Source organism: Mixophyes fleayi, chromosome 12, assembly GCF_038048845.1.
Source record: "Mixophyes fleayi isolate aMixFle1 chromosome 12, aMixFle1.hap1, whole genome shotgun sequence".
Classification (NCBI taxonomy): domain Eukaryota; kingdom Metazoa; phylum Chordata; class Amphibia; order Anura; family Limnodynastidae; genus Mixophyes; species Mixophyes fleayi.
In genome coordinates this window covers 2384732-2400115 of record NC_134413.1, presented here as the reverse complement: position 1 = coordinate 2400115, position 15384 = coordinate 2384732, and the positions used below count along the sequence as shown (strand labels likewise).

At 42.4% G+C, this 15384-nt stretch overlaps 1 protein-coding gene across 1 annotated transcript in view; it reads right to left on the bottom strand.

Moving 5' to 3' along the window:
• Positions 1 to 430: 430 nt before the first annotated feature.
• The window catches only part of FLRT2 (fibronectin leucine rich transmembrane protein 2), a 48847-nt gene continuing 33893 nt past the window's right edge, over positions 431 to 15384 (bottom strand). The window contains exon 2 of the mRNA XM_075193328.1: positions 431 to 3124. Coding sequence (XP_075049429.1) covers positions 730 to 2727 — 1998 coding nt within the window. The 5' untranslated portion in view covers positions 2728 to 3124 and the 3' untranslated portion in view covers positions 431 to 729. The remainder of the gene's footprint in view (positions 3125 to 15384) is intronic.

The window sequence follows — 15384 nt, the reverse complement described above, 5'->3', positions numbered from 1 at the left end:
TGGTTATCAAATGTGAATGCTATCAACGTAACATCTGTGCTGATGCGTGAGAGGGAGATCTAGAGTGTGCATTCGTTGCTCGGCTTTCCAAGAAGTGAACGTAAAATTGGTGAGTGAAGCATTGCGGGTATGTTTGAGGGTCTGGAGGGTGACCTAGTATTGCCTAAAGAGCTAGCCATGCCCTTTTCATGATGTTCCTGCCCCTGCAGTGTCCTCACTTACACCATGAGTCAATTTCTAAATATTTTCCAGGACCACTCTAAGTTCCTAATCCTCCTCTAGTTTGTATACACGTATCTACAGCGTTATGCCAGTTACCATGTGAGCATACGTGTACATGTGAGCATACGTGTACATGTGAGCATACGTGTACATGTGAGCATACATGTACATGTGAGTGCAATATACAAAAAAAAACCACAACTGGTCATTTCTTTATCATGGCAAATGGGTTATTATTGTACAACCCTGTACAGTACTTCAGCATTTTTAAAGATTTAAAAAGCAAAGAGTTACAAAACTGTTTGCAATGAACTGGAAATAGAAAAGATAGCACTTTTTTGTTTTAAATTCCATTATATAGTACACCGTATAAATTACAGAGTATTCTGATGCACAAACGCATCTGCCTAACATTTATCAAATGTAAATTTTTTGTGGTCTTTGTTCCGTTTCGCAAAGTCTGTCTCTTGTTTCGTAGCTTGGCGTGTACCAAAGAGCGTAATGTTATCACGTGTGACAGTGTTCCAAATCTGGAACGCTGCTATTGTTGCAGTACCTCAAATTATTGGGGATGTGACAGTCTGTGTAAGTAATGCCCCCATTTGGGGCGTATATGGGCTGCAGTCTGAAACCTCCTTTAAGGAGCTGGTCATTGTTTAAGGAGACTATCTGAAAGCTGGTTTCCGTCATCTCCAGGATTGAGTTGTCCTTCTTGGTTCCTGCTTCACAATAGTCATCTTTCCGGCGGCCACGATTGTATTTCCACTTCTGAGATGTGTAGCGTCCCTTTTTGTGCATATGCCAGCAGAAGATGCTGAGAAGAACAACAAGTACAATAATGACTGCCCCCCCAATTAGCCCAGCCAGCATAAACGGGGAGCCCAAACTCTGTGTAGTTGTCTGCTCGTGGCCAAAGGGGCTGTTGCTGCCGTTTATTAATAGAGATGCCCTTGTGGTGGCCTCGGCACACACAGTCTCTTCACCTGCTCGATAGTTATTAAAAGCATCCAAGGGAACTAAACAAATCCTGTAAGTGGACTTGGGTTCTAGATTCAATAAACTCAAATGTTGCTTCTCTCCGCTCACTATCCGTTCGTGGACAATCCCCTCGACCAAGCTGTGTCCCATCTTAACCCAAGTCAGCTTGTAGGAGATGACTGTGATAAAGGACAACCAGCTGACCTGGATGCACGTGTCATTGTAAAAACGAATAGAGATCTGGACTCTTTCTCGGATGGGTGGGGTCACTTTTTCAGTGACTATGATGACTAGGTCAGGCACAGTGAGGGGATCTAATGATGGTGTGGGCGTTGGAACTGTAGGTGCTACAGTGGGGGTAGGGACAAAGATCACAGGGGGGAGGGTAGTCGGCGCAGATGTTGGAGGAGGATGCGTAGTGGTTGGTAAGCCGGGAGTGGTAGTTGGACAGGACAATAGATTCACATTGAGCTCTCTGACAGCCATTCCCCGAAAATGCTCTGGTCCTTGGCACATGAAAGCGCGGACATTGATGGCGGCTGGAAGAGATTTAAGCCACTCCGTAACCCATCGGATACTGCAATCGCAAAACCAAGGGTTGTTTCGTGCAGTTAACTGTTTCAGATTAGTTAAGTTATCAAAGACTCCTTTTATCAACAACTGGAGCCGGTTGTTTGAAATATCCAATCTCTCGAGCTTGTGCAGTTTGGCAAAGGCTGACACCGGTATGTGGTTGATCTGGTTGTCTTGCAAGTTTAACTTTACCAAATAGGTGCCCTGGAGATCGGTAGGAGGACTGGTGAGAGAATTACGTACCATAGAAAACTCCTTCAGCTTGGGTAAGTGGCTGAACGTGCCATCTGAAATACCTTTGTTGGTAAGGAGATTGCCGTCTAGTATTAAACGTTCCAAGCCGGTCAGGTTTTGCAAGGCCTGGTCTGAAATGGTAGCAATGCGGTTTTCATCCAACCGTAACTCTTGTAAATCGAGCGGAAGACCAACCGGCACACTGCTCAGGTGATTCTTGGAGAGAAACAGCAGCTTTAGGCTAACCGCTTCACGGAAGGCTCCATCTTCCACGCCTACTGTTGAGATGGAGTTATCGTCTAAATGCAGCTCTTCCAGTTTTAAAAGCTGAGCCAGTGCGACTCTGGAAATTGTCTGAATATTGTTTTCCTGGAGGTGAAGCACTTTGACATTCTTGGGAAGGTTCATGGGGAACTCGTCCAATTGGTTGCCGTACAGATAAACCGTGTGCACTGATTGGACATTGTGCAGTTCCGCTGGGAATCCAGCATTGTTAATTTGGTTATTGTGGAGGTAGAGCACGGTTACACCCTCCGGAATTCCAAGAGGCACTGAGGTCAAGCTCCGCTCATTACAGTAGACAAAGTTCCGGTCACAGCGGCACACAGTCGGACATGCCCGTGATAAGGTTATCTGCATGGAAAGCCCAAGCGAAAACAGAATCCAGGATTTCAAAAATGCCACCCAGTCCTTGGGCCAAAATACTGTCCGAAGGCCCATTTCTGGTCCGCAATAAACAAAAGGCCTTTGCTAAACTCAGAGGTGCAAAAGCAAACACGGAGTGCAAATTTCAGCATTTAATGTGCTTTTGTCTGGCCATCTGGTGAGAAGAAAGCTCCTCACAGCTAAAGGTGAAGTAATCCTTTGATGTGGGCACCTCCTGCCATTGGTGGGGGTATACCGAGTCTCATTAGCCAGGATTGCACACTCCCCGTCCAAACTGAAGTGCTCATTAATCACTTTGTATTTTCTTTCTCTCTTCCAGAAAGGATAAAGTTATTGAAACTGAGCAGGCTTTTGGCACAGTGCTTCTTGGGAAGGTGATCCGTTAGTTGGGATTTCTTTCGCTTCGGTAAACTTGCTTCACCTCATCTGCTTCAGCTTTCAGCCGCATGACCTGTGTGAAGAAATAAATGCACATCAGTAAACACAAAGTCATAAAACGATAGATAATACACTACCACTGTAAATCTTGGCTTTCACTAATCTGTTCACCAATTACATTTAAATGTGGATGTTAAGTGTCCCAATTGGGTTACACGTTAATCTGCTGTACTAAACCAGTCATTAAAACCTGTCCTAAAAGCAGTCTGTTACAATCCGTGATACTCTAGTTTGTGATTCGTCGTGACACTTCATATAAGGTCTGCTTGATCACAGATATAGATTATAGATATAGGTTAATATAAATATATGTTAATTACCCCAGATAACAAAAAGGCGGGATATTTTCTAAACTAAATCCACTAATGGTATTGAAATTATTGCTACTTTATTATGTTGAGCCAGGCTGTAATCAGATTATACTCTATTTGACAGTTAGGAAGGAACTTTTCAAGGCAGAATTGGAAATGCCTTTAAGTAAAGGGGTTTACCCTCTGGAATTAGCAGCAAGTTAATGATTGCATTTAATGGATTTTAGGCTTACTTCCAATATGATAACATTCTAACTACTTCCTGATAGGGCTGTCTGCCCCCAGGGATGGGACATGCCCAAAAGAGATGTAATCAATTTCGAGTGGATCATTTTTAGACATTGCACTTGTTTCAGGCATTAAACCTCACCCGTTATCTATCTTACCAAAATGTAAATAATTATAAAATGCTGCTGGTGACTAAACTTTGAGAGTCATTTCTTATAATGGAAGCACCTCTACGATGTTATATATATCTTATATATTGTGGCTGGATCCCTTAGAAATAACTTATTATATCAATTTATTTAACTTACTGGCGCAGTCCGCCAATGTTTATCATTGCAAATGTACAGAGTTTTATACTGGAAATGTACTGATGCCATGTTAGAGGAAAGTTGTTTCTGTAAAAAAGGAAATCCCTGCTAATTAAGCCTTTTTTTCATTTGTGAGTGACCAACAATTTTTTAGCCAGAATACACAGCAGGGGGTCGTTACCTTTTATCCTGTCTTGTTAAAAAGATAGACAAACTACATGAATAATGCAACCAGCAAATAATTTAGGAAATCACAGATTGACGTGAATATTTTTAAATACAAGATTAGAGAATATATTACATCCTGAGGCTAAATATCTGATGTAATATCTCAGACTATGTGGTGCCAGCTAGGAAGGGGGCTGGGTTACCCCCTGCCAACATGTGTGTCAGAAACTGTATATAAGAGCTGTATTTTGTATTCTAACTGTATTATACCATCTGTACTTCTGAATGATCACTAGTACCTCCAACTAGTGTGTAATGGACCTTGTAAGGGCCCCTTGAGCAAATATGCATCACTACATGAAGATTTGCCTGAAGTCCTGATCCATAGTAACCGGTCAGGAGGTACCAGCCACCCCACAGCAAAGAGGTGCTGCAGCAGCTATGCCAGCTACCCGGAAGAAAGAGGGGTTCTTGGTGCAGTTTAAGGAGTCCAGTGGTGGCAGCTGCATTCTCTTACAACTATTGTGCAGTTGGCATTTGCAGTATATATACACACACACACACACACACACACACACACACACACACACACACACACACACACACACACACACACACACACACACACTGGTGGAAGTGGGGATTATGTCATACCGCCATTTCTCCTACTGCCTACATTGTAACACTATCACATACCAGTCACTTATTTTATATATATATATATAATTATTTTTTTTACCACAGCATCACAGCACTGGGATCGTGATTTTGATCCCCCACCATGGCCTTATCTGTGTGGAGTTTGTATGTTCTCCCCGTGTTTGTGTGGGTTTCCTCCGGGTGCTCTGGTTTCCTCCCACAGTCCAAAAGCATACTAGTAGGTTGATTGGTTTCTGACATAATCCACCGTAGTGTGTCTGTTAGACTATATCTGTCAGTCACATCAGTCCCTGCCCCAATGGCGCTTACAGTCTAAATTATGCGTAATTAGTAGAGCTATATAACAATTTTATTTTATTTTTTTATTGTGTTTGTTAGTGTTACTTATAGTTTTGTACAATCAGAGAGCAGATCCTGGCTAAACCATGGACACAATGTATCCAAAGTTCCGACATTTCAGCAGTATAAGAAACAATAGTTCTGCAATCCCACAGACTAGAATTCAGCTGTTCTGCACACGTTCTGCTCGGAGGGGGAAAGGGCCGTAGGGCAAAGGTTCGAAGTCAACAAAATTAAACACAGGTTCATGCTGCCTTTTGAGGATACTGGGGGGGATTATGCCGAATTTGTTAAAGTCACATATAACAAAACAAACAGTTCCCGTGTTAACGTGTTCTGCAAGTCTTCTGAAAATGTGCAGATCTTAAACGACAGTCCCAGCGTCCTTGCCTTGTTGGCTCATAGCCTGTACTGATGACAGAAAGACACTTTCAGCGATGCACAAATATATAATTCACCCTTTTCCAGCACAATTCAAAGTATGCCGACGGGGAGCATGCAGACCCTGTATTTCCAGTGTTAACGTAAAACACACAATCTTTTAAAAGGTATCTATCTGCAAAAACAACTTGCAGAGTAACACTTAGATCTGCTGCTGATAAGTCACTTCCCAGATTCACATCAACTCAACACATTTATTTTTTTTAGACTCAAATCTGAAATTTATTTTTCTGTAAACAGAAAATAAAAGGTTTTCTGCCAGAACGGAACTAGCGGGAACAACGGGGGACCCAGAATTTCTTTGTGAAACGCACCATTACTGGTAAAATAGTCGTTTTTTAACATGTCTGGAACTGGCAGAGGGGTTTAATTCCTTTTCACAGTAATGCAACTTTAGGAATAGAGAAATGAAATGACAGCTCTGTGAGATTGTTGGGAAGGGCCCAGCAATATAGAGCAGCTAAATCCACAGCGCTGTACAGAGAATATGTCACTTACAACGGTCACTGCCCCATTGGAACTTACAGTCTATATTTCCTAACACACACACACACACACACACACGTCAATTTGATAGAAGCCAATTAACCTACCAGTATGTTTTTGTTTCCAAACAAATGTTTTCTTTCATTTTCTAAATTATTCTAGAATGGCAAAAATCTGATCTCTCAGTCACTGGGTGGTACCCCAACATTTAAGGATAATTTGGCCACTAGGTGGCACCATAACATTTAGTGATAATATGGTCCCTAGGTGGCGCTGGATGATTAGTGAATGGATGATTTAATTGGCTCCCATCTAACTTAGTAAATAGTAATTTATTCTAATAAGATTTGTTTTGCTGACTAATGGAATAGAAAAAACTGCTCAAAGGTTAACGACTATATTATCACTGTCTAATAATTAAGGAGATTAATCTTTATAAACCGCAAACATCTCTTTAAAATGCACATTTAGCAAAATATTGATAATGACAAATAACGAGCAATAAGAGTCGTTTGTAGTATTATTATTTATTTTTTTCTAATTTGCAAACCTTTAGTGGAGTAAGCTCAGTACTTTTGCTGAAGTTAATGTGATCTGACTGCACAATACAACGCTTGTCTGTGACTCCGAAATATCCAACAACATTCAGATGGATTTTAGATTTCATCTCTTCCAGCTACTACTCTACAAATTGCTGCTTCTGTGAAAGGATCATCCATCCTGCCTCCAGCCCAGAGGCTTGATCAATCCCGCTTCCATTATCCTCCCCAAATATTCTGCAGGCCCATTAACTGACACAATATAAGTGATGACCCCCCACACACATTTTATCCTGAGAGGAGGTATTAGCCGTCACGTGGCTCTCAGCGAGAGGGGACAGCTTGGCTCCAATTATTGCAGATGACGTGAGTCTGCATAATAAGATCCTCTAACTGGATTACATTCCTAACTCGATTGTGACTGTCACAGTTTATTCCTCTTAACGCGCTGAGGTTTGTGTCTCGATCGTGCCGTCTCACTGGTGAAGCTTCGCCTGGCGGTGTGAATTGAATCTCAATGGGATCCGGGAAATGCTGGGACAGCTGTATTTGGGGACGGTCACATCAGCTTAACCCCTTCGGAGCAGAGTCCTGATTCAGAGAGGGGGGTACGCAGCTGCCTCTCTTGACGTCTTTTAGGAAAGGCCGAGGGCTTATTTCAGCACTTGCCAAGTTAACATCAATTCTTCAGCGGTTATTATATCTGAAGAGGATCCTGTCAGATTCATGGGCACCGCGTTGGGTAAAGGGACGGGCATACTACTTGTAACGTGACATATTCACTTTATCAGACTATAAATATTCAAGCATACAGGCAGAAGCTTAACTATAAAATCCTTTTGGAGCCTCAGCTGAGCTATATGAAAATACCATCTATAGATTCCACTGGAACACTGGCTCCAGTAGCCAAACTATGTGTAATGTTTTTATTTAGCAATTTAAGTCAATAATTAAAAATAAACACAATGCATAAAATAATAATAATAATAATCATAATAAATAATAATAATAGGGCAACTGTTTTAAAAACAATAAATATTCATGAGAATGCATGAATTCAGTATGGACTAGTGCATACTTGCCAACTCTCCCGGAATGTCCAGGAGCCTCCCAAAATTCGGGTAAGTCTCCCGGACTCTCGGGAGAGCGAGCAAATATCCCGCAAACAACATCTTCCTGTCAAAACTTTGAAAAAAGAACCTGTCACATTTATTTATATAAAAATGCATTTGGGGATTGATACATATTTCAGCTTGTGTTTAATTCTCGGAGTTGCAGACTTGTAAAGGCCTAATGCTTTGTATAATAATGAGACGACACTGCAGAGACAAGTGGGTACTCTCATCACCCAGAATGATTTATGTGTATTCAAGAAAAGAAAAGAGGCAAATGGGCACTCATCATCCCCAATATTATAAGCTAAAGATTTTTCATTTAGGGTACGAGGGCGTTAAACAGGGGACTTGACAGTTCCTTTTTTTTTTTTTTACTCTGTAGTAATTATACCCATTCCTCTTTGACTTCTGAATAATACAAATAAATAAATAAATAGACTCTATAATTAGCCACAAAGAAGTTATTCTTCTCCCTCAGCTGCAATCTTCATCCTTCGCTCCCCACCTCAAACATCCAAATCTCTCCCTGCACCGCGGATAAAGTGCAGTGTGTAGAAGACATTTCAGTCAATCCTCGCAGCACATAAGCCGGGGGAAGATACAGTATAGTATAACTCACTACACCTAAAGCCCATAATAGCAGCGGGCGGGTGCAGCTCTGTCTTGCAGGGAGATCAGGCAGCAAATCCAGATTTGCACAACGCCTCTGGCCCAGCACGACAATGGGCAGGGACAGAACTGGTTCTCTGGGCTGCTGACGGGGACTAGAGGCCAGAAGGACACAAACATCAATATCATATATGTACATAACTGTAGGGAGCTGTTCTCCTACAATGTGTCGTGTGTAAGAGGAAAGCAGGAAGTGTATTTGTCACAGTCCACATTGTAATAAAATGGATATTGTTATAGACGTTAGTAGAGTAAACACTTAGAATATACAGTGGAGGGTATTTATAAAGCCTGGTGCAAAGTAAAAAGAGGTACTGTAAGGATTGGTGTGTGCAGTTCCTGCTGAATTTCACACAATTTGGATTTTGCGGATACACTGGTCCTTTCATTTCAGCAACACAATATTTCAGTTCGCCTTTGTTTGCTTTTCCGCACTGTGGGGCACATTTATCAATATTCACATAAAGTGAAAAGTAGTTTTCAATCCTTATCGCAATGATAAGGATTGAACTACTTCTCACATTTATTTACAGCCCTGCACAGAGAGAGCAGTTCCGAAAAACTGCTGTTTCAGTGATAAAAAAAGTCATACTTACCCCCCTCTTCGGAAGCGCTGTCTTCGGGTCTTCTCTTCACTCTTCAATTGCGCATGTCCAGTTCCAAGAACTGGACATGCGCACACAGATCCCCTCTCTGTCTCTGCAACGATAGTTGCAGAGAGAGAGCGCTGAGTGACAGGGAGGGATCATGTGATCCCTCCACACATGCGCTGTACAGCTCTGCTCTTCGGAGCAGAGCTGACAGCATTAGATTTCTTCAATTCGGATGATGTACGCCAGCTGCAGCTGGTACATTAACATGACAAGTTCCCGAAAAAAATGTTTTTTCGGGACTTGTTAGATTGCGGCCAGGAGCAGTCACCATTCTGTTGAATGGTGACTGCTCCCAAAAACGAAGAGGAATGCAAAGCAGCAGATATCCATGATATCTGCTGCGATGCCCCCTTAATAAATTTGCGGAGGACACTGTGGGACCTTAATGACCCGTTAAAAGCACTATCGTGCTTTATTAAATATGCCCCTGTGTTTGTACATTTGTATATCGCAGAATTTATGGTCTGTGAATAGAGCTGGGATGAGTCATTCTGCGGTGTGGTTGGAGCAGACCTGGGAGAGACCTAAAGCCAAGATTCCGCTGGTGAAAAGTGCAAAATTTCACGGTCAAATGTTGGAACGAAGCAAATATTTTGCTCACCAGTTTTGTAAACTTTGCCTTCCTTTAGCTGTGACTATAACAGAACCAGATTCCTTTCTCCAGTAGCGTCTGGATAATGAAAGCATCTGTCTGTTATGGGGAGAGCCCCATGTCCTGCTCACCAGTTGTCACAAGTGTCCCTCAATGTGTGTTTGTGTCTTCCTCGTTGTGAGATCAGTAGGCGGGGCTTCCAGTGACGGACAGGCAGAAGCCACCATGACACAGAAAATACTTTATCAGAACAAGTCCTTACATGTCCGCTTCTGTCAGCGTCTGCACTGCGTTGGTGAACGCACAAACGCACCATCGCCCGTAGCAACCGATCACATTCCAACTGTGACTTCTATGGCGTAGTTTAGAAAATTAAAGCTCCTATCTAATGGCTGCGTGCTGAGATAAGATTAGTGACCATGATTTGTTCTGGGACAGTGTGAGAGACGGAAATTTAAAAAGGACCCGAGGATCAGATGGAAAGTGGGACATGATTAAATATTCTCTGTAAAGCGTTGCTTAATATGGTGGTCATATATAAATAAACGGCAATAATAATAATAATAATAATAATAATAATACAGATCCTTATTATCATTTATTTGTATCTTTGAATTGTAATGTACCCCAATGCTCTGCAACACTTAACAGTGGTGAAAACAGGGATTGCGTAAAACCGGGACATGTTAAGTAGACAAAATAAATGAAAACAAAATGTAGGGAGGGCTCTGCTCAAGACCTGACACCCTAAATGGCAAAAGAATAAAAATCTAATTTTTTTGGAGCAAACAAGGAAGCACAGCGTCTTATTGAAACAGAAAATATAAATTCTCTCTCTACTTTAATGGCTGCTCCTTAAATAAAATCCAGCACTGAGAAACCTCCAGATCCGCTGAGAAGAACAGTTGACGTTTCCTAGTAATCTGCAGGGTGAGCCCTCAGCAGGAAGCCTCGAATGCTGGGTATCGGGTTTGGAAAACCGTGCCCAGAATTCTGGTAACTGTAACCCTGACACCACAAACTCCCAGCACACACCCAGCCCGTCCGTCACAGGATAAGGTGAATGAAAGAGGCCTATTAGCAAACGGCGCTTGTGGTTTTGCTTACACGCTCATAAAACCCTCAGCCCCCCTCCCAATCCACATTTGGAGGCACATTCCATCCCCGCTTAATAAACAAAGGTCATTAAAATCCCAGCTTAGAAAATCAGAATAGGCTGTAAGCACCGCCGATCATTTTAAGCAACTGCACAGACAAATGCAATAAGACTTTTATGACTCCGGTGTTGAATGCAGAATGACAATTTAGATATCACAAGGGCTTTCTGACATTGCATGGTAAATACTGAGAACCAGCGGTGTCTGTTCCTATGCTGTGGTTCTGTGATCTGCGTGGACTCTGCTTGTGTAGAGCGCTGGCCCCGTGAACCGTAGCCGGAGGCAGTTTTCTTTCCAGCAAGGTGACATTATTCTACTGAAGACATCTGGAATGATCTCCCTGGATCCAATATACAGGTGACACCAGAATATCTCCATATGACAGAAGTCTTATATCACACCTCTGTGCTGATGGGGGACCCTGCTCCTTCCACTATATAAATCTCAGGGGCCTATATAGGCCTCTTTATCTGGTGATAAGGCTGGTTTTTATCACAGCTTGCATAGTGACACTCAGCTGCTCCGGAGCTACTGGTCCGGTGTGGTAAGGGTTAACTAACTGCGGCAGTGTGAATGAGCGAGATAGCCAATGTGGCCAGAGCTATATTATAGCCAGCAGTAACCCTTTCAGTACTTACACCCCAGCAATACAGCTTTTCACTCATTGATAAATCAGTCCCTCCCAATTACCTCTATCCCCACCTTCATGACTCTGCCCCCGTCACGTGTGGCACCTGCCCCCACACAGACACACGAGTGGACAGGTCACTGCCTCCAACAAGACCAGCACACGTATATCCTGACATACTCTGTACCACTGTGAACACAACAATGATCCGATTGGCCACAGGTTCTGGTCCTAGAAGACCAAGACCATTTGATAGTCATTTCTATTCGGGTCAATGGATGTACAAGTTACCAGGCTTCAGGGGTAAGCTGAGCCGGGGGGGGGGGGGGGGCAGAAAGGCATCTGCCCTCCCGGGCCGGTCCCATTTTGGGCTCCCTTAAGACTTGGTCACAGGGCCACATGCACTTTTTGCCTTTAAAATGTTCCTAATAGGCTTCCCCCCCAGCTTCTTCAAATACCCTGCTGGCTACTAGGTTAAGCTGACTTAATCTTAATTTTAGATTGTGTTGTCCGCCCCTGTTCTATCCCCATCTATTTCCTAACAAAGTAACAGGAGATGTGACAGCAAAAATAGTGATCAGACTCTAGTCAAAGGCGCTCTAACCAAGAGGGTCGTTGAGGCACTAACAATGGACGCAGCCGTTTCGTAGGTTGTGATAATGTTAAAGAGCCTATTATATCTCAGTGCCTCTTATGCATTGATGGGCAATAGCCGGCCGCAGGGCCACATGTGGCCCTATGACCCTTCATCTGCAGCCCCCAGCTCCTCCCTGTCTGTTATACCTTGTAACTCTTGTTTAAAATTCTGCTGATATGTTATTACAGATAGGTGTCTGTTTCTATGATTAAATTTAAGAGTAATGTGAAGATTAGAGGACTGTACCAAACATATATCATATACATAACCAACAGAATGGCGGCCCCCACCGTGCGCAGAATGAAGACGTGTGTTCTGCTACAGACGGTGATGGAGGGAGTGACGCAGACTTCAGACCTAGTAGTACTGGCAACAGTTTTCTTTAAATGTATCATTTTTATTTTATCTTAGAAAAAATAAATATCTGCATCATTTATAAAATACAGAAGCAAAACTGCAACAAATTATAATCGGGAACTAGATACATTTTGTCTCCAACATCCCCTGCAAGGGATGTCCTGCACTAATTTACCTTTACATGACAGAAGGTTGTATTTTCATGTAATATGGTCTCAGCCAGATATATAACATAGATGGATGATATACAAGTTTATCTGGTTCACTGAAATAGCTCTTTCCTCAGGGTGATACGACATATATATCATATCTGAGTATTTTGGATGATATTATATCCGTGAGAAATGAACACGTTCCAGACGTAATGGTGACGATTAGAGATCAGATTAACCCTTTGCAGACCGGCAGCTGTTGTTCTTCAGCTGTGTAACAAATATGTTATTCCTATATCTTGTTGTCCATGGGGCGGAACCCAGTATCCCCAGTAATCAGCGGGGAAAAATGCAGATAAATTAGAATAAAGCAGAACTTTCCCAGCCACAGACCACTGAATCTATGTAGCAGACTATTGTTATTTCTCTTATTAATTCTCTGCCATCTCCAGGTTCAGCCGTGTGTTTAATCTTTACGTACATTAATATATACATAACTGTCTGCAGTAATCTGTTCACGGCATTAGAGGACACCGAACAACTCCCTATTACAGAGAGGCTAGCAGAGAAAGTCGTAAAAGGACATTAATTCTCGCCTATGTGGCAATTTGATTGCCAAACCCAAAGACTTATAGTGGATAAACCTGCTCTTCTCATTGTCAGGCAGTAACTGTCATTGTTGTGTTATGGCAGGTAAGCGTCAATAACAATCATAAAAGTCATATTCAGCAGTCTGGCCCTGCTGTAGAACTGACAACACAAATTACTTGTAAAACTAGCAGAGCCCTCCCTCAGTCATCTTCCATTTGTAATGTAGCAGTCTCTAATCTGCCTACGATAAACCATCGGCTCCACGCCGTGGTGGCGCCATTTTGCAAGCTTAAGTAATGCCTATGAGAATGCAGCCTATCAAATCACTAGAAACCGATAACATCACAAAAATGCAGATTTTCATACACATATTTCTACGTATCCACTGATGACCGCCATGTCGCTAGTCAGCCACGTTTCAGGGCTCCAAGCTTAAATCTTTTTGCAGTTTATTCTAAAATTTGATCTGCGTTTGGTTGCGCAAAACATTGCATACAGGCGATTCCACAGAGACACAATAATTGTTACTCCATAATTATTCAATTCTAATTAATACCAAGGTGATTGTGTTACAGATATAGATTACTGATACAGACTGGCTTCGAGTTTTCCTATGTGGTGTGGCACAGTAGTTAGTATTGCAGCCACACAGTGCTGGTAAGTAAATTGGCTTTTAGGGAATTTAGACTGTAAGGTTCAATGGTGCAGGGACTGATTTGAATGACAACAAATTCTCGGTACAGTGTTGTGCAATATGGTTGGTGCTATATAATAATTTATTTATCTCTCTGTATTTATTACCCAGTATTGTTTTATTAATGTTTGTTCCCAATTGTAAAGCGCTACGGAATTTGCTGGTGCTATATAAATAAATGTTGATGATGATATTATAAATGTACACACAAGAATTCAGCTGACTGCGGAGATTCCTAATTTCACCAGCAGGTGTCACCATAGAATCCCTGGCTAGGTTAGGTCCTCTATCCTGAGTTTCATCATCATTTATTTATTTATATAGCGCCACTAATTCCGCGGCGATGTACAGAGAACTCATTCACATCAGTCCCTGCCCCAGTGGAGCTTACAGTCTAAATTCCCTAACACACACACACAGACCAAAAGAGACTACGGTCAATTTTGTTAGCAGCCAATTAACCTACCAGTATGTTTTTGGAGTGTGGGTGGAAACCGGAACACCCAGAGGAAACCCACGCAAATACGGTTAAAACATACAAACTCTACACAGATAAAGCCATGGTCAGGAATTGAACACATGCCCCAGTGCAGTGAGGCGGAACTGCTAACCACTGAGCCACCGTGCGGCCCCCATTTGCACTGAAATGGGCTAGACATTTTTAGACCTATCCCAGTTCCATCTGCCCTTGAGCAGATCATTACCAGAACATGTGAATACCCTTCCGATACAGGGCTGAGTGTAATACCTGGTGACGGAGCCAATTATTGCTTCCTGAGCCTCCCCGTCTCCAATACATTGCTAGAAACTGTTCCCAATGGAATTGATACTTGTTGAACACCAGAACACACCTTGATTAATTAGCAGATATCCCCGCCGGCTACGACCTGGAGGACAGGATTTGACAATGGGCCTTGACAAGCGTTTGTCTGATGAAGATTTAGCAGGATTACAGGAACAATTGCAAGTTGAGTTTCTCAGAATTCACAGAGCTGTCACTGTCAGTATCAGCAGATCAGATATTAATGTGATAGACTTCAGCAGGTAATTATATCAGGCTGTGTGCACTGTAATGCTCCCAGGATTTTAAGCACTCGTGCATCTGCCATTCTGCTTGCAACACAGAAAAACCTTCACCTCACAATAAGGCGATTTAAAAAGATAATTAAAAATTTATGGAACTACCAGTAATTAGACCTGGACGTGTCCATAGTTCTGGGGCTGTTTTGTCACCCAATTCTATTTACACAGGGCCATCTTAATAACATCATGGGCATCGGGCAAAGCAGTGCACCGGGGCCCTACATATATAGATATATATATAGATATAGATGTATAGAGATACAGATATAGATATATAGAGATAGAGATAGATAGATGTACTTGCTAAGTGACCCTTGAAGGTTTTTTTTGCAGATTTTTTCTTTTGCAGGATTATTTATTCTAATTAAGAGCCCTGCCTATGGGGCCCCCTTGCCCGTGGGCCCCCCGGGCACCTGCCCATCCTGCCCAATGGAAAAGATGGCCCTGTATTTACATGTTACACAT